Source organism: Gorilla gorilla, chromosome 11, assembly GCF_029281585.2.
Source record: "Gorilla gorilla gorilla isolate KB3781 chromosome 11, NHGRI_mGorGor1-v2.1_pri, whole genome shotgun sequence".
Taxonomy (NCBI): Eukaryota; Metazoa; Chordata; class Mammalia; order Primates; family Hominidae; genus Gorilla; species Gorilla gorilla.
The window spans coordinates 138,943,461-138,971,140 of record NC_073235.2 but is presented as its reverse complement, the minus strand read 5'-3'; the positions used below and the strand labels follow the sequence as shown (position 1 = coordinate 138,971,140).

The following is a 27,680-nucleotide window of genomic DNA, read 5'->3' as shown; positions in this document are numbered from 1 at the left end:
AGATTGGCCTTTGACATGTAAGGCTCAGAAGGTGAGCTAAGGGACAATTCAGCCCAGAGCCAGTCCCCATGGAGCGTGCTGGTACTCACAACAGAAATTCCTGTTCTTCCTAATCCATCTGAGGATATCTTCACCCACATCTCCACTCCTTACAGCCCCATCTTTTCTGGTTTCAAATTATGGAGAAACTCTCATTACAAACTCCTCTGATTATTTCTACCTGGCATCTGTTTGCATTGCCTTTTTTCTTTGAGACAGTCCATTTTTATTTATTTTTTGTATTATGAAGCGCAAGATGCAAATAGAAAAGTACACACACCAGGAAAAATGCTGGTGAATTATCACGAATACTCCTGTAACTAACACCCAATTCAAGAAATAAAACACTCCCAGAAATTCCTCTTATGTCCCTTCCCAATTATTACCTCCTCTTGCTCTTTCAAGGCAATCATGATCTTTTTTTTTTTTTTTTTCTGAGACAGGGTCTCACCTGTCTCAGGGTCACACTGCAGCCCAGGTAGGAGTGCAATGGTATAATCACAGCTCACTGAAGCCTCCACCTACCAGGCTCAGGCAATCCTCCCACCTCAGCCTCCCAAGTAGCTGTGACAACAGGCATGCACCACCATACCCAGCTATTTTTTTTTTTTTTAGTATAGATGAGATCTCCCTATGTTGCCCAGGCTGGCCTCAAATTCTTGAGCTCAAGCGATCCTCCCACCTCAACTTCCCAAAGTGCTGGGATTACAGGTTTAAGCCACCATGCCCTGCCAGCAATCACGATCTTGACTGTAATCACTACAGTTTCGTTGTGCCTGTTTTATAATCTTTGTGTGTAATACAGGATTTATTCTTAAGTATTTGACAACTTCCATTATTCAATATTATATTGTAAGAGTCATCCAGTAACTTGTTACTTGTTACCAGTAACTATAGTATATTCATCTTCGTTACTGTATGTTTTCCATGGTAGGAATATACCCACAATTAATTTATCCATTCTGCTGTTGATGGACATTGGGATTGTTTCTAGTTTGGGGCTATTAGGAACAATGCTACTATGAACATTCTAGTAGGTGTCCTAGACATGAGTACACATTTCTGTTGGGCATTTCTGTACACATTTCACCTGCGAGTGAAAATTTTGGGTAACTTCAACTTGAGTAGATAATCTCAGTTTTCTAAAGTAGTTGTACCAATTTACACCCTAGCAGTGTATGGAAGTCCATATTGCTCCAAATCCTCAAAAACACTGGTCTTGGCAAACTGTACCCATTCTAGTGGCTGTGTAGTGGTATTTCAGTGTAGCTTTAATTTGTGTTTCTCTGCTGACTAATAAGATTAAGCCCCTTTCATCTATTTATTGTTACTTGGATATTCTCTTGTGGAGTATCCATTCCAGTCTCTTGCCCATTTTTCTACTGAGTTGCCTCTCTTTTTCTTATTGATTTTTAGAAGTTCAATTCTTTATATGATCCAAGTATGTGCACTGTCAGTTTTATATGCTGGAAATATCTTTCTTCACTCTATGGCTTGCTTGCTTTTTCCTCTCTTAATAGTATCTTTTGATGACTAGTTATTAAACAGTATAATTAATCAATTATTGTGTTCTACTTTAAAAATTATTCCTTACCTAAAGTGATGAAGATGCTCATTTATCACCTAGAATCTTCTTTTTCCTTTTTTTTTTTTTCTTTTGCTTCTCATTACAAGCCACCTGAAGGTTAAAAAAAAATGTTTACATAGAGTTTGAGATACAGGTCAAATTTATTTGTTTGTTTTCCCTCTCCACTCTGCAATGGTACCAGGTATGTTTAAGTCTAGTTTGGGCCCACTAGTCTATTCATTGTTTTCATGTTTGTTTTTGTGCCAATGCCACATGGTCATAATGACCATAGTTTTATAGTAAACCTTAATTTCCACTAGAGCTAATTCTCTCACCTTCGTTTGTAGGAAGTGCGGCTTTGCTATTCTTGAAAGATTTATGACAATTCTATGCAGTCAATGTGTGTGCAGCTCCTCCCAGCAGTAGCCCCTGGGTGGGTTCTGGCCAGGCCTGGCTCCTTTCCATCCTGCCCATCCACTCACCTCACATGGAGGCTGCTGGCTTCCTTGGCCAGGCCAATAACTGAGTGTACCTGCTTCTTCTCTACCTTCTGAGCTCCACTACCTCTCTCTGCAATTCCCTTCTTCTCAAGTGGTACAAGGGCAGATTAGCAAGTATATAGTGAAAAAGGCTCACAACCAGGGAGGAAATGTCAGTCCCTACTTCCTGCAAGTCCCCATAATCTTTGCATGATTCCTTGAAAACCCTCCCTTGGCTTTGGGACTCTGCAGTCACACATCCACCTCCATCCTCTATAGGAAGAAAAAGGGATACTCTTTCTCCTTTAACTCGAAACTCCACAAAAAATCAACGTCCTCTCTCCTCTCAAGGGACAGTGTATTAGTCCATTCTAGTATTGCTATAAAGAAATACCTGAGACTGGGTAATTTATAAAGAAAACGGGTTTAATTGGCTCATGATTCTGCAGGCTGCACAGGAAGCATGGTAGCATTAGCTTCTGGGGAGGCCTCAGGAAACTTAAAAATCACGGCAGAAGGCAAAGGGGAAGCCAGCACTTCACATGATCAGAGCAAGAGGAAGAGCAAGAGGGAGGTGCTGCACACTTTTAAAAAGCCAGAACTCAAGAGAACTCACTCACTGTACAGTACCACGGAGGGATGGTGCTAAACCATTCACAAGAAACTGCCTTCATGATCCAATCACCTCCCACCAGACCCCACCTCCAACACTGGGGATTACAATTTGACATGAGATTTGGTGGGGACACAGATCCAAACCGTATCAGACAGGGTCTTAGGGCCAGCTGGGGCAGCTCTCAGTCCTCAGTCCTCATTGCCAAGAAGAACCTGACTCCCAACTGCGGGCAGCTCTCTGAACTTGGAATGTGGGGTGCTTGGTACTTTCATACTCAGTTTGGGCCTTAGATGCATTAGGCCACTTCCTTTTTCCCTGTATTGTTTATTGTTTCCCAACTTTTATTTTTTCCAGCTGCCTTAGTCCACTCCTGCTGCTGTAACAAAATACTACAGACTGGGTAATTCATGAACAACAAGGATTTATTTCCTCACAGACCTGGAGACTGCAGAGTCCAAGATCAAGGCAATGGCAGATTTGTTGTTCTGGTGTCTGGTGAGGGCCTCCCTCTGCTTCCAAGATGCACCTTGAACACTGTGTCCTGACATGGCAGAAGGTGAAGATCAAAAGACCCTGGCTAGCTTCTCCCACACTTTAACAAGTTCACTAGTTCTATTTCTGCAGGAGGGGTCCTCGTGACTCAATCATCCCCTTAAGCCCCTACTATATTAGTACTATCATATTGATAAGTCAGTTTCAACATATGGATTTTGAGGAATACATTCAGACCTTACACCAACTTTTCTTTTTTTTTTTTTTTTTTTTTTTTTTTTTTTTTTTTAATTTTTTTTTTTATTATACTTTAAGTTTTAGGGTACATGTGCACATTGTGCAGGTTAGTTACATATGTATACATGTGCCATTCTGGTGTGCTGCACCCACTAACTCGTCATCTAGCATTAGGTATATCTCCCAATGCTATCCCTCCCCCCTCCCCCCACCCCACAACAGTCCCCAGAGTGTGATATTCCCCTTCCTGTGTCCATGTGATCTCATTGTTCAATTCCCACCTATGAGTGAGAATATGCGGTGTTTGGTTTTTTGTTCTTGTGATAGTTTACTGAGAATGATGGTTTCCAGTTTCATCCATGTCCCTACAAAGGACATGAACTCATCATTTTTTATGGCTGCATAGTATTCCATGTACACCAACTTTTCTTTAAACCACATCTCAAGTCTTGAGTTTTTTTGTTTTGTTTTGTTTGTTTGAGATGGAGTCTTGCTCTGTTGCCCAGGTTGGAGTGCAGTGGCGCGATCTCGGCTCACTGCAAACTACACCTCCTGGATTCAAGCGATTCTCCTGCCTGAGCCTCCTGAGTAGCTGGGACTACAGGCACCCACCATCACACCTGGCTAATTTTTGTATCTTTAGTGGAGATGTGGCTTCCCTGTGTTGGCTAGGCTTGTCTCAAACTCCTGACCTCAAGTGTTCCACCTTCCTCGGCCTCCCAAAATGCTGGGATTACAGGTTTGAGTCACCATGCTCAGCCAAGTCTTGAGTTCTTAATTTCAACTTTTTTCAAACAACTAAAAATAATTACTGAAATAATTTTTTCAAAACATGATGTGTTTGAAATATTTTCTGCATCCTTGCATGTCTGAGAATTTCTTTCCAATACACATGAACATTAGATAGGCTGAGAATGGAGTTATTGGGTTACAATATTTTCCCCTCCATACCTTGTAGCCATTTCTCAGTTGCTTTGTGCCACTTTGTCATATGAAGAAACCTAACACCAATTAATTAATCTGGTTTTTTGATTGTAAAAATTAGGAGATGTTTCTTTATCCCCGAAATACCAAAATGTCATCAGAATATGTTCAGGTGTGTTTCTATATTTTCACAAAATATCCTGAAAGATACTTTTAATTTAAAGGCAAGTCTTACTTTTTAAGGGTGCTTGAAGGGGGTTTTAATTTGGAAAGAAGACATTCTACTCATCAGCTCAGGGAACTCGTCTTAGTCTTCCTTGTTCTGGAGGCTGCAGAGTCCAAGATCAGGTGCCAGCAAGGCAGATTTCCTGCTCAGGCCTCTTCTCTTGGCTTGGAGGCAGCTGCCATCTTGCCCTCTGTGTACTCACATGACCCCTTCCTTGTGTATCCATGGAGAGAGGGAGAGCTCTAGTATCTCTTCCTCTTCTATAAGGACACCAGTTCTATAGGATCAGGACTCTATCCTTATGACCTCACTTAACTTTATTTACCTCCTGATATGGTTTTGATCTGTGTCCCCACCCAAATCTCTGTTGAATTGTAATCCCCAGTGTTGGAGGTGGGACATGGTGGAAGATGACTGGATCATGAGGGTGGAGTTCTCGTGAATGGTTTAGCACCATCCCCTTGGTGCTGTTCTTGTGATAGTGAGTGAGTGAGTTCTCATAAGATCTGGTTGTTTTAAAAGTGTGTGGCACCTCCCCTGTCTCTCTCTCTTGCTCCTACTCCGGCCATGTAAGATATCCCTGCTTCCGCTTCACCTTCCACCATGATTGAAAGTTTGCCAAGGCCTCCCCAGCCGTGATTTCTGTACAGCCTGTGGAACCATGAGCCAATTGAACCTCTTTTCTTTATAAATTACCCAGTCTCAGGTATTTCTTTATAGCAATGCAAGAACAGACTAATACACCTCCCTAAAGACCACGTCTCCAATAAAATCGCATAGGGGGTTAGGGCTTTGGCATATGAACTGGAGGCATGAGGCACAATTCAGTCCATAGCAAAAGGTATCTTGTATTACTTCTTTACTTATTATATTCTCTCTACTCTTATTTCTCCTAAGATATATACACTTCCTGAATCTGTCTTTGATGTTACTTTTCTTTATGTGCACCATTTTGTTTCTTTTATACTCTGAGTTTGAGAGGATTTCTGTGTCTGGTCTTTTAAACCACTAGCTTGGTTTTCCGCAGTATCAACCACTGTATAAATTTCATTTTAAAACTTGAAATATGGTTTTCAACCCAGAGGACTCTTCCTTGGCCCTCTCTCATTCCTCTTTCAGCCAATGTTTATCTAGATTATCAGTGATAGTATGAATTTGGGATTTTCACAAATTTTCTCGCTTCTCGCAGCAACTCTTGTTTCATAAAAAGACATTTACCGTGGGACTCAAAAATCATCCATTCTTTCACACTGTTGAATCAGAGTTCATGCTTTGCTTATCCTTGAGTGGGGAAGGAGAGAATGAGAAAGGGAAGGATAAAGTCTGTGGCCTTCTTCAAATGCTAGTTAAGGTGGTATATTAATTATCTATTGCTGCATAGCAAATTACCCCAAAAATCTAATGGCTTAAAGCGGCAAACATTCATAATTTTATAGTTTCTGCAGGCCAGGAAACTGAACATGGCTTTTGGTGGGTGGTTCTGTCTCTCAGGAGGCTGTCATCACCCTCAGGCTCCGCTAGGGCTGAAGGATTTCCTGCCATGCCCCTTCACGGGACGGTTGGCAGCCCCAGCAAATCCTCTTTCCAGTTCCTCCCCCAGCCCCACTTCTGGGGCTGACTCACCACAAGGCAGCTAGCTTCCCCCAAGGCGAGCCACTCAGGAGGAAGCTAAAGAGAGCACCCAACACAGAAGCCACGGTGTCTTTATAATTTATAACCTAATAGAAAAAGCGGCCACCCATCACTTCTGCTTCAGTGGCACCATATCTGTGAGAAGCAAGTCACAAAGCCTGGCTCAGCCCACGGGAGAGCAGGTTACACAAGGGCACGAATATGAGGAAAATAACAGGAAGTGTATTAGTCTGTTGTTGCACTGCTACAAATAAATACCTGAAACTCGGTAATTTATACAGAAAAGAGGCTTAATTGGCTCTTGGTTCCACGGGATGTACAGGAAGCATGGCTGGGGAGGCTTCAGGGAACTTACAATCATGGCCAAAGGTGAAGGGGAAGCAGGCACATCTTACATGGCAGGAGCAGGAGGAAGACATAGAAGGGGGAAGTGCTACACACTTTTAAACAACCAGATCTCATGAGAACTCAGTAGCACTAGAACAGCAAGGGGAAAATCTGCCCCCATGATCCAATCATCTGCCCCCAGGCCTCTTCTCCAACATTGGAGATTACAATTCAATGTGAGGTTTGGGCAGGGACACAGATCCAAACCATATCATTCCACACCGGCCCTTCCCAGATCTCATGTCCTTCTCGTTGCAAAACACAATCATTCCTTCTCAACAGTCCCCCAAGTCTTAATTCATTTCATCATTAACTCAAAAGTCCACAGTCCAAAGTCTCATCTGAGACACTTCTGCTTCAGTGGCACCATATCTGTGAGAAGCAAGTCACAAAGCCTGGCCCAGCCCACGGGAGAGCAGGTTACACAAGGGCACGAATATGAGGGCCATCTCCAAGGCTGTCCACCACAGATGGGTTGGATCATGATTATGTGTGTCTGTGGTCAAATATTTTCAGGCCCAAAGAGAAAAGGACAGACTTTAACCGTATGGAAATTTTATTTTTCTGTAACAGAGGCATGGAAATTGAAAAAAGCTAGCAAGAGTGATGGCCAAGGAGCTTCACCGCTGGGGCAGGGTATTCTGTTCCTGTTTCTTGTGTGTTTCATTTTTTAATCTATACCATCCTGAATGGCAGGCGCTGTGCGCCTTTCTGAAGCATGCGTGACTGCCCCCCATGTGCCCACCACAGCCCTCCTCACATTGCTCACTGCCGCCAGCAGCCGAGCGTGACATGAGATGCTGAGGTTCTGGGCACACTGTGGGGCTCAGGGGCCCTTTCTGAACCTGCCAATGAGGCAAGATCTGCCCCACCCTCACCCCAGGGCCCTAGCCTGCATTTCTGTCTACTCATACCCTTGGCCAGCTGGTCTACCCTTCCTCAAGCCTGCCCACCCTGTTGATGCCAGAAATTTCTTAAAATTTTTGTCACAGGGATACACTTTGTCCTAAGTTTAATCACTGATACATATTTTCTCCATTTTTTTCATTTTCCTTTATTTCAAAGATGATCTGAGATGGAGGTAGGGGATTAAATTTGAAAGCATATGTTGTCTCAAATTATTCTTCATCCTTTAAGTGACTTTACACTGTCCTGCTTTGATCTATTAGGGTGATTTTAATGTCTAATTATCAGAGGGCAGACTTTCCACCTTACATCATTGTGCTTGATTGATGATCCCCTTACCCCCAATGACAGTGTCAGTCAAGAAAAAATGACAAGTCCCAATCATATTAGGAGGTTTGTTTGCCAAAGTTAAGGACATGCACCCATGACACAGCCTCAGGAAGTCCTGATGACATGTGCCCAAGGTGGTCGGGGCACAGATTGGTTTTATACATTTTAGGGAGACATGAGACATCAATCAGTATATGTAAGAAGTACACTGGTTCCATCCAGAAAGGCAGGGACAACTTGAAGCAGGGAGGGGTCTTCCAAGCCACAGACAGATGAAGAGACAAATGGTTGCATTCTTTTGAGTTTCTGATAAGCCTTTCCAAAGAAGGCCATCAGAATATGCATCTATCTCAGTGAGCAGAGGGATGACTTAGAATAAAATGGAGGCAGGTTTGTCCTGAGCAGTTCCCAGCTTGACTTTTCCCTTAGCTTAGTAATTTTGGGGCGCCAAGATTTTCCTTTCACAACAGGGACTCACATAATTAGTTAAACAACTCTTTAAAAGCCATGACCCTTGTGGTCTAGTCTCAAATAAGCATCTTGATTAGGAAAACACCATCCAGCAACCAAGAAATTATATCAAAGTAATGGCCTTTCTTTCTTTATCCAATTCCCACCTACTCTCAGGCCTCTTTCTGTCAAAGTCTCCCCCAATACTCCTGGTCCTTGCCTTAGCCCTTGCCCCTCTTCTCTTCCCTCCCACCCCTTCTACATCTTTTCTCACAAAACTGCATATCAAGAAAGACCAAAATAACAGACAGGAAGTATATTAGTCCATTCTTGCACTGCTACAAAGGAATACCTGAAACTGGGTAATTTATACAGAAAAGAGGTTTAATTGGCTCTTGGTTCCACGGGCTGTAAAGGAAGCATGGCTGGGGAGGCTTCAGGGAACTCAGAATCATAGCCAAAGGTGAAGGAGAAGCAGGTACATCTTACATGGCAGGAGCAGGAGGAAGACATAGAAGGGGGAAGTGCTACACACTTTTAAACAACCAGATCTCATGAGAACTCAGTAGCATTGGAACAGCGAGGGGAAAATCTGTCCCCATGATCCAATCACCTCCCCTCCAACACTGGAGATTATAATTCTATGTGAGGTTTGTGCAGGGACACAATCCAAACATATCATTGCAGCCAGCCCTTCCCAGATCTCATGTCCTTCTCATTGCAAAATACAATCATTCCTTCTCAACAGTCCCCAAAGTCTTTATTCATTTCATCATTAACTCAAAAGTCCACAGTCCAAAGTCTCATCTGAGACAACGTAAGTACCTTCCACCTATGAGCCTATAAAACCAAAAACAAGTTAGTTACTTCCAAGATACAATGGGGGTACAGGCATTGGATAAATATACTGATTTCAAAAGGGAGGAATTAACCAAAAGAGAGGGGCTATAGGCCCCATGCAAGTCTGAAACTCAGCAAGGCAGTCACAAATCTTAAAGCTCCAAAATAAACTCCTTTGATTCCATGTCTCACATCCAGGTCACACTGATACAAGAGGTGGGCTCCCAAGGCCTTGGGCAGCTCCAACCTTGTGGCTCTGCAGGGTTCAGCTCCCATGGCTGCCCTCAAGTGCTGGCATTGAATGTCTGCCACTTTTCCAGGTGCATGGTGCAAGCTGTTGGTGGGTCTACCACTCTGGGGTCTGAAGGATGGTGGCCCTCTTCTCACAGCTCCTCTAGGCAGTGCCCCAGTGGGGACTCTGTGTGGGGGCTCCAACCCCACATTTCCCCTATACATTACCCTAGTAGAGGTTCTCCATAAGGGCTCCACCCCTGCAGCAGACTTCTGCCTGGACATCTAGGCATTTTCATACATCCTCTGAAGTGTAGATGGAGGCTCGCAAGCCTCAACTCTTGCTCTCTGTGCACCCTCAGGCTTAACACCACATGGAAGTCACCAAAGCTTCTGGCTGGCACCCTCTGGAGCAGAGGCCTGAGACACACCTGGGGCCCTTTTAACAACAGCTATAGCTAGAGTGGCTGGGACACAGGGAGCAGTGTCCTGAGGTTGCACAGGACAGCAGGGCCCTGGGCCTGGCCCATGAAACCATTCTTCCCAAATCCAAACCGTATCAGGAAGGAAGAAGCAGCAGCTGACTAGGAGATGGCAGAACTGGGCACAGAGCAAGAGCCAGGACCACACAACACTGGGACGCACAGCCAGGCTGTGTGTTTGCATCTTAACCCTGCCATTTAATAGCCATACGGCTTCAACAGTAGCTCCCCACTCAGTTTCCTCATCTCCCAAGTGATAACAACCTCAGTACCATTGAGAGGAGAAAACAAGTTATATTCACAACACCTTTAGAAAGTGCCTGGCACATATTGTGAATTTTATAATCAACATACTATAATCTCAGCACATCAAGAAGTGCCTGGCATTAACCAGGGTTCAGAAAGTGTTTACTGAATGACAATCGTTTGTGTGTTGTTTGGGCTTTGATGATTATATTGGTAGAAAATACCCACAACTCCAATTGTACAACTCCATCCTTGCATCATCACAAATCATGTCCCAATAGAGAAAAAAAAATCTTTCAAGAATTGTCAATGACTTTTGGCCGGTTGCAGTGGCTCACGCCCACCAAAGTGTAATCCCAGCACTCTGGGAGGCCAAGGCAGGCGGATCATGACATCAGGAGATCGAGACCATCCTGGCTAACACGGTGAAAACCCGTCTCTACTAAAAATACAAAGAATTAGCCAGGTGTGGTGGCAGGCGCCTGTAGTCCCAGCTACTCAGGAGGCTGAGGCAGGAGAATGGCGTGAACCCAGGAGGCGGAGCTTGCAGTGAGTCGAGATCATGCCACTGCACTCCAGCCTGGGTGACAGAGCAAGACTCCATCTCAAAAAAAAAAAAAAAAAAAAAGAATTCTCAATGACTTTCATCACATCTAGTCTGTGCCCACATCCCATTGCATTGTTTCCAGCCTCTGAAGACACACAGGAAATGAAAGTGGCTCCTGCTCTCTCGTTGCACAAAGAGCCGCCTCAAGTTCAAGTACCAAGATTGCACTACAAAGTGGCTACTGCAGCCTGGTGGATTGATGGGTGAGCCTGGCCCCACACAGAATGGAAAATACATTCACACAAACATCTCAGTCAAAACTGTCAAGACAGAAAAGCTAGAAAAGACTCATTGAAAAGGAATTCAATTTGGACTTGGTGGCTCACAACTGTAACCCCAGCACTTTGGGAGGCTGAAGCGTGAGGATTGCTTGGGCCCAGGAGTTTGAAACTAGCCTAGGCAACATAGTGAGACCCTCTCTCTGCTAAAAAGAATTTAAAAATTAGCCTGGCATGGTGGCACACACCTGTAGTCCCAGCTACTCGGGAGGCTGAGGTGGGAGGATTAGCTCGAGCCCGGGACGTAGAGGCTGCAGCGAGCAGTGATTGTACCACTGCACTCCAGCATGGGCAACAGAGTGAGATTCTGTCAAAAAAAAAAAAAAAAAAAAAAAAAAGCATCAATCTTTAGCAAAATTAAAAAGCTTCTGACCACAGGAAGAAACATCTATGTCGCCGGAGCTGGGAATTAGGAGAAATAAAAATAAGACAGTGGGAATCAAAGACAGGAGAGAGGATGATGTGAGATGATGGAAGCCTCTGTCCTGGGAGCAAAGCCCCAGCTGACCCAGAGTGGGGAGGGCCCAGCAGCTGGATCTGGAGGCGAGTAAGCACCCAACAGCACTCAGGGGACCAGGGGATGAAGGAGCTGCTTTCCACGCTATCAGGGAAAAGCAGGGACATTTCAGGCCCAAAGAAGAAATGAGTCTCAGAGGTGAATCCACAGACAGGGCTCTGTCTCGGTCAGTTTGAGTGAGTCTAGACAGGCACAGTGCTTGTCCCTTTCTCTGAGGTCACAGGGGGGTCTGTGGACTTGCGACTGTTCATTTCCTCCAGACCATGGCCCTCCCTTGGCAACGGACTTAGTGCTGGGACTAAATTAGACCCCGGTTTTATCAACTGATTTATTAGGCTTTGTTATTTTGCTGCAAATTTGTTCAAAACCAAAAGTACTGATGGAGGAGAAAATCACAAGCCTGGCAGTCCTGACCTCTTTGGATGCAGAGCCGCATGACATTAAAAACTCCAGACAATATTTATGCTTCTCTGTAAGATACGTGTTATTAGTCCTCATCTAAACACATTTGTAAACATAACTTGATGTAAGTTACATACATCACTGAAAATACATGAATTATGGTACCCTCCAATGATTATTTAAAAATTAAAATAGAACAATAAAGCGACCTTTATCTGATGCCGAGAAAGCTAGGATCCGTCTGTCACTGATTGCTTAAATATATTCTACACCTTTCAAGGACAATCGCTGAAGGAGAAAGTCAAACGAATGATTTCCTAGAAGTTAAAAGGGGAAATACTTGTGCTGGGTTCCTTTCTCCTCAAATGATGGTTTAGGCTGTGGGGGACTGGGTTGGGGAGGGGGTGACATTAGATAATCACAGAAAGAAAGATAAAGAAATAGAGACTAGAAGATTTCATGCTGAAATAAAGAAATTCATGTTGCCTTAAATATAATTTGTGTTAGTTACATTTCAATTCCTAATTTATACATAGCAGGGTTGATAAAGAACTGCATTATAACGAAATTAGCCGGAATAATTAGCATAGTGTATGTGCCACTGATTAAACACCCAGCAGATAGCTTGGTAATTAAGATCCGTGAGTGCCGTATTTTGAGGCTTTGTCATCTTATTATCTGCCTAACAAGTGCTTCATCTTTACCTCCCTTCTGATTTGAAGTTTGATAGCAGTCTCTAATAATTCTCATTTTGTTTCTTTAAATTGCCTTACCCCAGTGCTGATCATTTTCCTGTGGTCACTACCCCTCATTTCATTGTATCTACACAAATGTACTAGTGCTAGATTTCTCCCTACCTGTAAGACATTTGATGCTGCAAAGTATCTGTGCTTGGAAATTTAAGCTCAAAAATCTCCAAAACCCCCAGTTCTTTGGTCAAAGAAAGAAGCAGAGACCAATTATACTCTGCAGTTCGGTCAAGCCTCTGAACAGCAGGCAGATCCTCAGAGTTCGTATTTCCCTTCTGGGCAGAGTCCATTGCCAGAGATTCCAAGGATGTCTCCATCAGGGTCCATTTGTCAGGGTCTGTGACACTAAAAGGTAGTCACTCCAGTGGCGCTGGCTGCTATTCATTCATGAGCCCAAACTAAGGTGCCATTGCTCCTCCACTCGGGGAGTCTGGAGTCGGCTGTTGTCATTGCAAAATCCACTGGGGTTTTATCATAGAAGGCAGGTCGTTACTATTATCAAAGAATAGAAGGCTTGGGAGGATCAACTCAAGTTCTTCACTGGCTGAGCCATTCCCCCCGCACCTCCTTAGACTAAAACTAGGACATTTCCATGATTGAAAGGCAGAGTAAATACACTACCTGTATCAACCAAGAATGCCTTCAGTTGTATGTAACAGAAAACACACAGAAAGTGCTTATGGCATAAAGACAAGAGGTCTGGTGGCTGGGGCCCCAGAGCTGGGGCAGGGGTTCAGAAATGTCATCCCCAGTCTCTCCCCCGCTTTCCATCCCACTCTCCTTTGTGTGTTAATCCTTCATTTCATATCTGTTGCCTCCCAGCTGTGATGTGGCTGCTGCACCTCCAGATATCATGTCCATGTTCAAGGAAACAAGAACAGGAAAGGGTGTTGCCAGCCACTTCTGTCCCTCTTGATCAGGAAAGCACATAACTTCCCAGACTCACCCCAGCAGCCCATGCCTGCTTACCAGCAGCCAGAACTGGGTTGCAAGGGAGACTGGACATTGAGTGCAGGCAAAGGAGACTGAGACTGACACTACTGACCTAAATCAACGTGACTCATCCCTAGGGGCTGGGCACAGTGCCCCCGCCAAGAAAGCCAGGCTGTGTTGGGCAGGTGGAAGGAGAATGGATGTTGGGCAGGAACTACAGTGCCTGGCACCTCAAGTGCAGATGGAACAGAAGCTGGAAAATCACACAAATGAGCTGAAAGGAGGAAGAGGGTGTATTAGTCAGTGTTCTCCAGAGGAACAGAACCAACAGTATGTAGGGAGAGAGAGAATTTCTCTTCAAGAATTGGCTCATACTACTGTGCAGACTTGGTAAATCCATCATCAGCAGGGTGGGCTGATAGGCTGGAGACCCAGGGAAGACCTGAGGTTGAGACCAAAGGCTGTCTGCCACCAGAATTCCTTCTTGCTCAGGGAAAGTCAGTCTTTTGTTCTATTCAGACGTTCAACTGATTGATGGAGGCCCACACACATTAGGGAGAGCCATCGGCTTCACTCCAAGTCTGCCGGTTCAAGAAATTCTAATCTGATCCCAAAAACACCTTCATAGAAACATCTAGACTAGTGTTGGGCCAAGTCTCTGGGCGCTGGGGTCCTAGCAAAATTGAGACATAAAATTAAGCACAGGGGAGAAGAAAGAAAGTAAGGAATGGAAAAGATGGCAAGATAGAAGGCAAGGCGAAGGAGGCCCTGTAAGCTCCACGGCCCGCCCTGGGCCCTCAGAGACCACAGCACCCTTGGCATCAGCAAAGAAGCTTCAGGCACAGCTGTGCTTATGCACAGGTTGGCACACAGAGACCCAAGTACACTGAAGACACAGGTCAAGGAGAGAAAGCCCCACCTTTGCCCCTAGGAGTGCACAGAAATCCCCCTGAGTGCTCCACACTTCCACAAGTCATGGAATTATAGGCTTTGAGCCAAGTTTACCAGCCTTGAGGCATACGGAGGTCGCAGGTAATATTTAGGTTGCTTTTTTTGTTTTCCTGTGATGCTTTCGTCTTCCTGAGATCAGCCAGTCCTTCTCTGCATTTGGAAACCAAAGATTCCATTCCATTCTATGCGTTTGAGACATGTCCAATTTGCAGGTGACCAGACGCTCCTTTTAGAGGAAGTGAAGGAACACAAGGGGTAGAATATTAGAAAATGTTCCTTTCCACAGAGTGGAGGTCCAAGCCCAGTGCCAGGAAGAGGTTTTCAAAGTTTCAGGAGAGAGCCTCACTTTTGATAAAAGAAGATATTATTCAACAATACCCATGAAAGCTGTCTTTGAAAATATTGTCTCTCCTTCTTGCACCACTCACAAACATGTCTGCTGCCCCCATCTCTAGAATAATCCTTTGCTGAGGCCTCTGGAAAGATTACTTCACACCTCCCTGCTGGCAGGTGGCCCTCCGCAGGGACTGTAAGAGGAGCCAGGGTGCTGCTATTTATAGCAGCCCCCACGCCACTCTCACGGACAGCTGCTGACTTTAGAGTCGCTTTAGAGGAAGAAAAGAAGGGCTGGTCACTGCACAAACGACATAACAATGTCCAACTCGGATTACCTTCCCGACTACCCACTCAACTCAGATTTAGTGAAGAGATTAAAGTCTGCCCTGGATGCCAAAGATGAGGAGAGAGTGAGGGATTTAATCTGCACTGAAGTCACGCCTGTGGACGCTGTGATAGAACTGGCCAATGACGACTGGATGAAAGACCCCTCGGCTCAGCTGCCCACCGGCATGCTGCTAGGTAACCAGAACGAGCCTGCTGCATCTGGGATTTAATTACTAAGTTACGCTGATGGGGTGGGCAGATCCTGGAGGTAGAGGGGCAAATGTTTGGAAAAAGCAAATGATATGTACTTGGATATCTGACTCTCATACATACATGCATATATGTGTACTGCATAGACCATGTACATGCATGTGCGACGTAAGCAACAAGTTCAACACAACACAAAAAAACTAATCCTACCACAGTGGCTGCTCTGTGGCTCCATTGTTTTCCAAGCCTGTCCATTTGCGTGTATAAATTTCACCCACTGATAACCATATCATACACATAATTGTGTGTTCTGCTCCCTTGAGATCTACAAAATCTAAATCTAAAGCACTTTCCATGTTGCTACATAGTCTTCCCAATTTCAATCCCCTACTGAAATACTTAAACCAAATGCCTACAAAAAGATAATATTTGGTTACCTTTTTGCTTTTATAAATAATGCTGTAATAAGCATCTTTATTAGGATTCGTATGGCCTTTTTCTTATTTGGGGTTATATCCTTACCATAAATTCCTAGGAGCCATATAACTGGAACAAGAACATAACATTTTTTCAAAGTGTATTGTTTCTAAATTGGTTCCAAATTGTTTTCTACAAGGGTTTCTGTTCCCTCTGACAGTGAGGTGATGTGTTTCACCACAACCTCACCAAGGAGCATCACTGGTAATGAATGTTTGTATTAAATTGCCATTTAATAAGCATACACTGGTAATTCATCACTGCCTGTCGCCCATCCTTTCTTTGCAGGTCTGGACAAAGTCTTGTCCATAGGATTTTTTCTTTGTAGGCCTCATCAGGTGCAAGACTTGTCTATTTGGGTCTTGGGCAGGAACTCTCCATCTCTTGGAATCATTTTTATCATTTTGTAGGACTTCTTCTCGTAACACAGACATCATCCCTTTGTTAGGTCTCCTGAAAGTGTTTTCCTGACCTGTGATTTACTTTTAGTTGTATTGTGCTGTTTCCCAGCTTGTCAGATTAGGGGACAAGGTTAGTCTTGGCCCCTAAGGGATGCTGAGGGCTCCTTTCCACCCCCATTCTCCCTCCCAACATAGGTGCACACACGCACATGCACGTACATGCATCACATGCACACGTGTGTGCAACATGCAGGAGGAACACGGATGGGACATGAGTGGGAGTTGCTGCTAGGGAATGGAGCTTTCAGGGTGCTGAGGCGAGGAGTCTGAGATTGGAACTTCTGAGGGGGTCCGCCCCCCCTCCCTTGGTTTGGGTCTACTTTCTGGGCTGCCTTTCAGTGGGGACTTAAGCAAGCCGCTTTAGGGAGGAACCTTCTCTTGCTTCCTCTTCACCTTGGTTTTCCTAATATCTGGCGGGGGTCCATAGGCCCAGGAGCCATGATCCCAAACTTGGTACCTTCCATCTCTCTAGAAGATTGCCCTGGGGGGGGTTTAGGGGAGGTTGTCATCACAAGCAGTGATTGGACTGGGAGTGCTGAGCTGTACATCTTGCATTCACCCTTGAGGCCCATCGTGCCCAAGCGCCCCCCCGAGGCTGACCTCTGCAAACTGCATCAGTCCCGCTTGCCCTCTGGCTGCTGTTGGGTGCCACTAATGATAGGAGTTGGAGGAAAGCGAGGGTAGGGCGAGTGCTTCCCCGGCCCTCCCTGTCAGATCGCTGCTGGGTTTAGCAGCCTCCTTCTGTGGAAGGCTTGGCTCCTGCCCAGCAGCTCCTGCCCCTCCTCCAGCCCTATCAGGTACAGGGTTAGGAATGGCCATCCACTGTGGCTGCTGCCACCTGTAAGTGGTCTCCTGTAGCCCCTGTAACCCTGCCTGCCTTCAGCATGCCCTGAGCTCATGCCATCTGCTTTCTGTTGGGATCCTGACTACAGCAAGCGTCCTCTCAACAGCTCTTCCTTCATAAACCAGTCCCAGCTGGTTGAAGATTTGTGTATTGGGAATCCTGAACCTAAATATCCTTTCTTTCCACATTACTAATTGCCCTGCAAAATCTTTACTGTGTGTCTCATTTTACCAAACACTTGAAACTATGAAAATTGTTATAAGAAAGTTACATTCCTTCCACAGTTTTAAATTACATACTGATATGGTTTGGCTGTGTCCCCACCCAAATCTCATCTTGAATTATAGCTCCCATAATTCCCACGTGTTGCGGGAGGGACCCAGTGGGAGATAATTGAATCACGGGGACAGTTTCCACCATACTATTCTTGTGGTAGTGAATAAGTCTCACAAGATCTGATGGTTTTATAAGGGGCTTCCCCTTTCACTTGGCTCTCTTTATCTCTTGCCTGCCACCATGTAAAACGTGTCTTTGTTCTTCCCTCACCTTCTGCCATGATTGTAAGGCCTCCCCAGCCACGTGGAACTGTGAGTCCGTTGAACCTCATTGTCTTTATAAATTACTCAGTCTCTGGTATGTCTTTATCAGCAGGAAGAAAACGGACTGACACACATACACATGTACTTTTTCCTACCTAATGATTCAGCACTGCAGGGACAATTTGATACTAATGACATGTTTAAAGTGCTTGGGTCTGTTCCAGGTTGCTTCAATTCAGGACGATGGTATGCTAAATGATTAAACACGTGATCCTAGGGCATGCCTTATCAGTGACTTTATCACAGAGAAAGCAGGCTGGACTTCAGGACAAGGGTGCAGGGAGCAACACGGTCAGACGTTCATTTGGGGTACGCCACTCTGGCTAACATGGGAAACTAGGATTTGAAGGAGGCAGAGAAAGGCTAGGAAGGAGATGAGTCTAGCTGGGAGTTCATTGAAGGCAGTTGCCTAGGTGAGAGATGGCAAGAGTCTAAGCCAATGCAAAGGAAGACACAAAGGCAAAGTGACAAAGATGAGACGAAAGGGACCCAGGTTCTTGCCTAAGCTCTCCCATGACCTGTGTGATCTTGAACATGTCAGACCACCTCTTTGAACCTTAATTTCCTCATTTTCAAAAAGGGGATTGGTGTGGATCATCTTTACAAATAATTGGGGGGCTCAATGGGAAGGTTGTGGTGATGAATAGAGGATAGGGCCACCGGCTAAGATAGAAACAAGAGGGATCTGTGATTATGATGATTTATTGAACCTCTACTCCACTGAGCTGTGTAACCTCAGGAAACTCACTGTCTGTCTCGAGACCAACGTCTCCATTTATTAACGAGGGTATGAGATTAGATTAGTGCTTCCCACACAGAGACCCACAAGCTTCCTGAGAAGAGCTCCATGGTGGGATGAGCTTGGGAACTGCTTTCTGCTGGGTCCTCCCCTCAGAGACTGGCACGATGACATATCAAAGGCTTGGAGGAGTTTTACCACAAAGGGACTTAAGGATTGCAATTGCATTTGGCACGGTTTCTCATCTCAACCCAGAACCTCACTTTCATGTCTGCTGACAACCCGTAGAATTGGTGATTTGCAGGTGCTCCTTGGGAACCACTGCTGGCTTGGTTCATCGTTTAGGTTCCCTCCTTCTCCATACTTCTCTGAGGCCATAATCCCAAAGACTCACTGTCGCAGCCTAAAATGGGCATAGGTTCCCTTTTCCTGTGGGAGCAAATGTTCTCTTTCTCAAGGTAACGGCGAGTTTGGGGGGACCATCCTTGATGGGAGAAAGAGCTGTTTGGATTCTAAGCTACATGTAGGGTCTTTACAATTTTTGAACAGTGGTCAAAACTTATGGCAATGACCTTGAAATGCAGCACATATTGGGAATGGACACTGTCAAACACCGAAATCCCTGAGAGGAGGAATGTGAAGAGGAAGGAATGATAACACAGGAAAACAGGGCTGGGCCAAGAGAGGGGGCAGAGCTGGGGATGACCACCTGAGCCAGGAGAAGGCAAGAGTCAAGGGTCATGTTGGCAAAAGTACCTGGGGGAAAGAAGAGGGAAGAGGTTTCTATCCCAAGGACAAGCCCAGTAGACAGAACTCTGAGTTTTATTCTAAAGATGACAATGTGAAAAAATAAGAAAAAGAAAAGAAACCATTCGCTCTGCATGTTAACATGATCACTTGAGGACCTTGCCTCTTGCAGTGCAATCACCATGCTCATCGGCCTGTGAACTTACTACTCCCACCAAATAGAACAGAAAGAAACAGAATTTATTTTGATGCATCCATGTCAACATCACCAAAAAAAAAAGCATAGAGAAAAAGTGGCATCCAATGGTGGAAAGGGCTTTTTCTGGAGAAGTCCCTCAGATGAACATGTGCCCCCACCTTGGTGCAGGCAGAAGTCAAAGGAACTGAAAATTTTAGCCCCAGCAGACATTGGGGGAAAGCACAGAACATACCCTGCGGTGGCAGGCATTAGGTAGGAGAATGGCCATCAGTCAGAATTCTCTTAAACAGGCAACTGGCCTGTGCCCTTGTGAAGGCACCTGCTCTCCTGCAAGGATGGACCTCAGATGCCCAACATCCTGCTGGGCTCACTGAGGCTGAGGCCCCCACGCCCTACAGTCAGCCTCCCCATCCCAACAGGATCCTCCCAGCCAGGGCTGCACCTCCTCTGCTCACCTTTGCCTTCTCATCCTTCCAGACCCCACGCAGGGGAGGTCACCTCCACTGGAAGGCCATCCCTTCCCACTGGGACAGAAATCTTGCATCCTCCCTGCATGAAAGCATAAAGCCCTTAGTCTCCATCCATTACGGAAGTGCATGGCCTTGCTAGGCTGCTTTTTATATACCAACTGGATAATTCAAACCCGAATGCCACCTCCTCTAGGGCCAGAACCTCACCTAACACTCGATTATATCCAGAGCCTAGCACAGAGTATTAGCCCTGAGAGAAAGCTTGGACTCTGGGTGCAGTGATTGGTATGGAAGAGCCAAGCTCCTTTGCTCACCTTCAGCTGGGTGGGCACAGACTGCATTTCCACAGACACTATTGGGATTTGGGTTTCTGCAAAGAAATATTTAATTCTACTTTCTGCTAAAGCCAAGTCACTACTGTTTAATATTAGCAACAACTGCATTATTTGTGCTTGCCTCTTTTCAATACCAATTGGTTAGTAGCTGCAGAGAACACAGAGAGGGAGAAAGGACGGCTGGGGGAGGGGCAGTGAGACCCATCTCGCCCCCCAAATGCATCAACTGTACAATTTGGTAACTGGTGTAATCAAACGACTTAAGAAACAACTGATTACTAATTGCTATTATTAAGGATGTCAGCATTCCATGATTTTGCTGCTGATATATTATATACAAGTCAAGATGCTACTTGAATTCTTGATTGAAATAGAAAAATAGAGGCATTATGTTGTGTTTGGGGTAATAGTATTTAAGCACCCAGAGGAAAGTTAAAGAAATACTAATTGAGTTTTTATTAGGAGATCTCACCAGCCTCATGTATAGGTGGGGAATGAGTGTGGGTAAACACACCACGGACATGTGCACACATGTGAAAATGGGGTCCATTTGCAGAATTAGACTTCTCATCAAAGGCTTGATGCAGGGCGAACCATGACACATGGGCCATATCCCCTACTCCTTTAACTCAGACATCCTTCCTTATGCCTGGAGAATAACATCACTCAGGACAAACCAAATGGTTGACTCTAAATTAAATGAGCACAGCTCCCGCCTCAGAGGAATCATTTTCCAACGCAATGACAAGAGCGTACCCACTGATGATGGTGCCAAGATGTGGTGTAATGGGAAGGGCAAGGGACTGAGAGGAAGGGGACCCAGGTTCTTGCCTAAGCTCTCCCGTGACCTGTGTGACCTTGAACATGTCAGACCACCTCTTTGAACCTTAATTTCCTCATTTTCAAAAATGGATTGGTCTGGATCATCTCTAAGCATCTTTACCAATTGGACTAACTCAGGTTCTAAGACGAATGGCTTGTGTTTGTGGAGGGGATCAACAAAGCCTCCCGACCCCCACTGCCTTCCCAGGAATGGTGGATTCTAACAGGGGCCTGTGTGGGCCACACCCCGCCTTCCAAGGAAGGGCTCCAGTGGTGAGTTTCAGGTCAAGTAGGCAGTGAGGATACCAGCTGGAAGGTGCATAGGAAGCTGGTTTACGAACTCATATGCACAGATTAAGCAGCAGCTTGGCTCAAGGCTTAGGAAGAATAAGTCCCCAAATCAGGGTATGTTCAAACTGAAACTGGTCCTACACAGAGGCAAAGAAGGAGGAATTGGCAATGCCGCAAGCCCCTGCTGTTCCCTGGAGAACAGCTGAGAGCATCTCCAAGAGCTCTCACCTTTCCACTCCTCCAGCTGAAGAAAATGAGGCTTGGAGAAGTTGCATGACACACCCTGGGTTCCACAGACAATTGGCAATATAAACCCAGTGCCCTTTCCCGTGCTCCACGGTGCCTGTAGTTCATCCCACAGCTGCGTTCTACAGACGGGAACACTGCTGCTCACCTGTGTTCACTTGCTGGTCAACAGCCAGTTAAGAGCAGAGCAGGAGCAGGTATGCTTCCTGATTTGTAGTCAGGGGCTCTTGCTGCCTACCCACCCAGAGACATTTTGCAGGAACACCCCTGAAAAAACTTCCCAGTGAAGCTGTCTACAACCCTTTAATCTGACATGATGCACACATATGCATATGTACACACACACACACACACACACAGAGAGAGTCATGCACACGTGCACACAATCTCAGTAGATAGAGTCCCTGGTTTCAAATCATTGAGCAAAAATAATCCAAAAAAATCACGGGCAAGTGAGTGGGGTGCTAGGCTGGAGAATAAAAACAGAAATGGGAAGCGAGAGGTCACCCACGGCAGGGCAGGCAGGAGGAGAAACGCTCTGCTGTCTTGACTGCTCACTCCACCAGAAAGCGTGGGGGCAGGGAGACCCTGCTCGAAGCAAAATGAAATTAAACCTTTCTAAGTACTTATAAATCAGCACCTAATGACACTATCCCACCACCAGCCTGAGCATTGCTCTTATTACTTTGATTCACAAGCCAGGAAAAGATCCGGAATTATGCACAAATTATTGTCCCATCTTCTTAATTAACGCTGATTGCAAAATTCTTGCTAAAGTCCTTGCTAACAGACTCAATTATGCGCTGCCTGAATTGATTCACCCAGATCAAGTGGAATTTATTAGAAATACACTTTCCTACAATAACATCAGATTATCTTTGAATATAGTTGAATTATTTAGGAATAAAATGGCTGCTGCGGCAGCCCTCTCTTTAGATACAGAAAAATATCTCTCACCACCTAGAATTAAAATGTTTCTTTGCTTTCTACGAGACACACACCCTAGGCTCTTTTTTTTCCCCAGAAGCAGGTTGAATGACACTGTGATGAGATGAGATGCATGCCTTAGAGCTAATGGTCCGGCTTCAAAGGCATATGGACAAGAAAAAAAATCCTACAGGGTCGCGTCTCAGCTCCCCCCAAGTATGAACTGTCACTGCCTGTGGAACACAGTGAAATTGCAATTAGACTAAATCAGGATATTTTCAGAATCAAAATTGAGAAACGGGCTAATAAAGAAATAATGTATGCTGATGACATCCATCTATTAGCATCACTCCCAAGCACACTGGAGAGTTTGGAAAGAACAAAAAGCAATGAGAATAATAGCGAAGAGGCTTTTCTACCTTTCTGAGATGACGACAGTTTCCTGCCACAAGTGCTCTGCTTGAGAAATAAACATTCCGAAGGAACTAATTGGAAATGGCAGGCATGCTCTCTATAGCCTGATTCTAGCTTCCCATCCAATGCCCCACTATCTTTTAATGCCAACCTCTGCACCTGGATATTGGACAGGGACTAGGTTTGTCTTATTTGCCACATCCTGCACATACTAGGTACCTAATAAATACTTATGGGCCGGGCATGGTGGCTCATGCCTGTAACCCTAGCACTTCGGGAGGCTAAGGTGGGCGAATCTCTTGAGCCCAAGAGTTTGAGACCAGCCTGAGCAACATGGCAAGACTCTATCTCTACAAAAAATACACCAATTAGCCTGGGCATGATGGCACACACCTATAGTCCCAGTTACTTGGGGGACTGAGGCAGGAGGATCACTTAAGCTGGAAGGTGCTGCAGTGAACCGTGGTCATGCCACTGCACTCCAGCCTGGCAACAGTGAGAGCCGGTCTCCAAAAAAAATGAATACACAGAAATTAAAAATAAATAAATAAAAAATAAATATTAATGCACCAAATAGCACAGGGAGAACACTGTAGAAATCCTCTGACTTGACCCTCGAAACAGGAGCATGTTCCTGGGAGGCTGTGATCCAAAGGAAGGAAGCCCAGATAAAGGGAGGCGAGCAGGAAACGTAGTGCACCCAAGGCATGGCACGTGGGACAGGGAAGTGGGACGCAACTTGGACTTGGGTGTGTAAATCAGAGAAGAGAGGAAGCCCCAGGCGAAGAGATTGGGACGATATTGTTTGAGGCTACACATTCTAGACACAGGTGTTTACATTTACTTGGAAAAGCCATGAGGAGCCATTCAGCAAAGGAATGAGGTCATCTTAATTTGGAAAGAAAACACCTGACTCTTTTACTTAGGTAAAGCAGAAGATAGAGGAGAAAGGACAGGTGCCAGGAGAGGCCACCAGCTGCTAGCTATTCCCTCACAGCCACCCTCCTCTCCTGCTTTACCAGCAAAATCCCTGTGGCATGCAATGTGCCCACCTGAAAAAGAAATACATCTCCCCACTGTGTTAGTCCGTTCTCGCATTGTGATGAAGAAATACCAGGCCAGGCGCAGTGGCTCACACCTCTAATCCCAGCACTTTGATAGGCCGAGGGGGGCAGATCACCTGAGGTCAGGAGTTCAAGACCAGTCTGGCCAACATGGTGAAACCCCGTCTCTACAAAAAATATAAAAATTAGCTGGGCGTCGTGGTGGGCGCCTGTAATTTCAGCTACTCAAGAGGCTGAGGAAGGAGAATCGCTTGAACCTGGGAGGAGGAGGTTGCAGTGAGCCAAGATCGCGCTACTGCACTCAGGCGTGGGCGACAGAATGAGACTCTGTCTCAAAGAAAGAAAAAAAAGAAAAAGAAAGAAATACCAGAGGTTTAATTGGCTCACGGTTCTGCAGGCTGTACAGGAAGCGTAGCGGCTTCGGCTTCTGGGGAGACTTCAGGAAGCTTTCAGTCGCGGCGGAACGCAAATGGGGAGCAGGCAGCTTACAGGGCAGGAGCAGGAGAAAGAGTGGGGTCGCGAGTGCTACACACTTTTAAACAACCAGATCTCACAAGAACTCACTCACTATCTTGAGAACAGCACCAAGCGGGGCAGGAAACCGTTCCTGGGAACTCCGCCCCCATGATCCCATCACCTCCCACCAGGCCCCACCTCCCTCATTGGGAATGACAATTGGCATGAGATCTGGGCGGGGACACAAATCCAAACCCGATCACCCACTTCCCTTGAAGCTAGGGCTGGTCTTGTTCCCATCAACAATGGGCTTAACAGCAGATGGAAGAGGACAGAAGACAGAGCCGGCAAATTTGAAAACATCAATAGAAAAATATTTGATTTGAAGAAGAGAAAGTAAAATGATGGGAAATTAAATGAACAGGATCCGTGGGACAAAATAAAAGGTTTAACATACACAACTAAAGTGCAAGAAAGAGAAGAACAATAGCAGGGTGGAAAAAATATGATTAAAGAAATAACTACCAAACGTTTCCCAAATTTAGTGGTAAAAAACGTAAGTTTATAGATTCAAGAAGTTCAGCCAACCAGAAGAAGGGCAGAGTTGATAGAAGGGAGTCAGCTGTGTGGGCTCGCATGCCTGGGTGCTCAATTCCTGTTGTTGAGTCAGGTTTACTCTGAGAATAGAGAGCAGATTCCATGGGAGCGAAGGGGTGAAACGTGTGCAGAGAGAAGGGTGCAATCAGTTCGATATATGGCGATGCTCATGTAACTCTTCTTCCCACAAAGCTGCCATGCTCTGTACTGCCTACAGCAAGCTGGCACACTATGTCCTGTGGGCTGGCTTCCTGTTTTTATGAATAAAGTTTTATTGGAACTCAGCCACCTCCTTCATTTACATATTCTTTATGGCTGCTTTCATGTGAGCGTGGCAGAATTGGGCAGTTGCCACAGAGACAATATGACCTGCAAAATGTAAAATATTTACTATCTGGCACTTTATGGAAAAAGTTTGGTGACTCCTGTCACCAAAACACAGTTTAAATTTTATAACAGGCATCCAAAGGCCTAAAGATGTACCCTGAGCTAACTCTGGCATCCCTGCCATTCTCTCCCGGCATCCCTGCACCCACCCAGAGGCTGAACAGTCACAGGGGCTACTCTGAATGTGGTAGGAGGTGGGAGTCACTCTGGGAAGTGTTTGACCGAAATTGACAGTAAGTATTTAGACATGTTTACAGCAATTTAACACATTAACCTAACACCCGTGTGTGTGATTTGCAGACTTGTAATTACCTGTCGTTTTTCGGTTTTATTTTTGCCGGTAACTAATTTCATTGTATTTTGAAAGAGAATCAGACCAGGTGAAGTAGCTCAGGCCTGTAATCCCAGCACTTTGGGAGGCTGAGGTGGGAAGATCACTTGAGGCCAGGAGTTAGAGACCAGCCTGGGCAACACAGTGAGACCCCATCTCCCACCACAAAAAAAAATAATAATAATAAATTAACCAGCAAGTGGCTATAGTCCCAGCTACTCAGGAGACTGAGGTGGAAGGATCACTTGCGCCCAGGAGTTCAGGTTACAGTGAGCTATGACTGCCACTGTACTCTAGCCTACGCAACAGAGTGAGACGCTGTCCTTAAAAAAATAAAAACAAAAATAAAGACTGAGCCCCTTGAATGAGAATCAAACTGCAACAAATTAGACTCAGAAAAGAAAATCCCTGGTCCCTCACCTCGGGTGCTTGAGAAACTCTGGTCCAGGCCACATCTCCACAACACCTCAGCCCGCAGTCCCTTCCTGGCGTTTGCCCATCTGCCTCTTCTGCTGCTTCCTGTCCTCTTGTGTGCCAGCAACACACCCACCATCCTCCCAGTGGCTCGTGAGCTCAGGGATCAGCATTGGGTGCTGACCGGAGTTTGGCAGGAAACTTCCTAGGATCAACACCTAGAAAGCCAGGCTGGCGAGGGCGGTGGGGATCCTTGACACCGCCTAACCATGCCTTGGCTGACCCCAGGGGCAGCTCTGGAACAGAGATGACCTGTCACAGTTTTCCCTGCATGGGGCCAAAATGGCAGGACAGCTCTAGCTGCACCTGGATCCATCACTGGATCTGGCCACATTGGGAGGAGTGTTCTTGGGTGAGGCAGCTCTGCAGCTGAGGCAAACCGTGGAGGAGCTGACAGCTGGGGTGACAAGTCCTCCCTACAGCTGGGGCCTGGGTGGTTCATCTCTGTGTCCACCAAAGGATCTAGGCCCCTCCTCTCCTCTCAGCCCTGAATCACAGGTCTGCTGTCTGTGGTGGCTTCATTTCCTGCTCAGGTGCCCCTTTGCCTGACCCCTCCACATCATCAAAGGGCTGGCTGCCTTCCTGACTGCACCTGTGTCCCCATGCGCCATAGCGTGGTGGCTAGTGACACCTGCCTCTTGCTCAGGCCAGAACATAGGGTTCAGCTCCCCGCAGCAATAGATCAAGAGGAGAAAACAGACATCCTGGGGAGGAAATGCACCTTCCGTGTCCTACACCTCCCTGTCACTTTGCTCAGATGCCACATTAGGGGGAAGCTGGCCCTATCCCTACCCCATCACTCTGATTCCTTATTTGAGGCATCCTCATCTTAACACCTGTACCTCCATATAGCAGTGATCTGATTCCACCGCTAGTTGATGGTGGCCACGTCTGCCCTCCCACTCAATTCAACACTCCTTAAAGGCAAGGATTTCTACTTTGTGTGTGTGTGTGTGTGTGTGTGTGTGAGAGAGAGAGAGAGAGAGAGAGAGAGAGAGAGAGACGGAGTCTCACTCTGTTGCCAAGGCTGGAGTACAGTGGCGCAATCTTGGCTCACTGCAACCTCTGCCTCCTGGGTTCAAGCAATTCTCCTGTCTCAGCCTCCTGAATAGCTGGGACTGCAGGCGCACACCACCACACTCAGCTGATTTTTGTACTTTTAGTAGAGACAGGGTTTTACCATGTTGGTCAGCCTGGTCTGGAACTCCTGACCTCAGGTGATTCACCTGCCTCAGCCTCCCAAAGTGTTGGGATTACAGGCATGAGCCACCACGCCTGGCCAGATTTCTACTATTTATTTCTGTAAGCTTCTTGTACCTGAAAAATGCTCTGTACATGTAAACTCAGTATAGAACATTTCCAAACTGAACAGAAATTTACCCTCCCACCTGCAAACTGGGAGAGCA

General features: G+C 45.8%; 1 protein-coding gene across 1 annotated transcript in view; it reads left to right on the top strand.

Moving 5' to 3' along the window:
- Positions 1 to 15,174: 15,174 nt before the first annotated feature.
- The window catches only part of ASB18 (ankyrin repeat and SOCS box containing 18), a 71,060-nt gene continuing 58,554 nt past the window's right edge, over positions 15,175 to 27,680 (top strand). The window contains exon 1 of the mRNA XM_031008892.2: positions 15,175 to 15,379. Within this exon, the coding sequence (XP_030864752.2) occupies positions 15,175 to 15,379 (205 nt within the window). The remainder of the gene's footprint in view (positions 15,380 to 27,680) is intronic.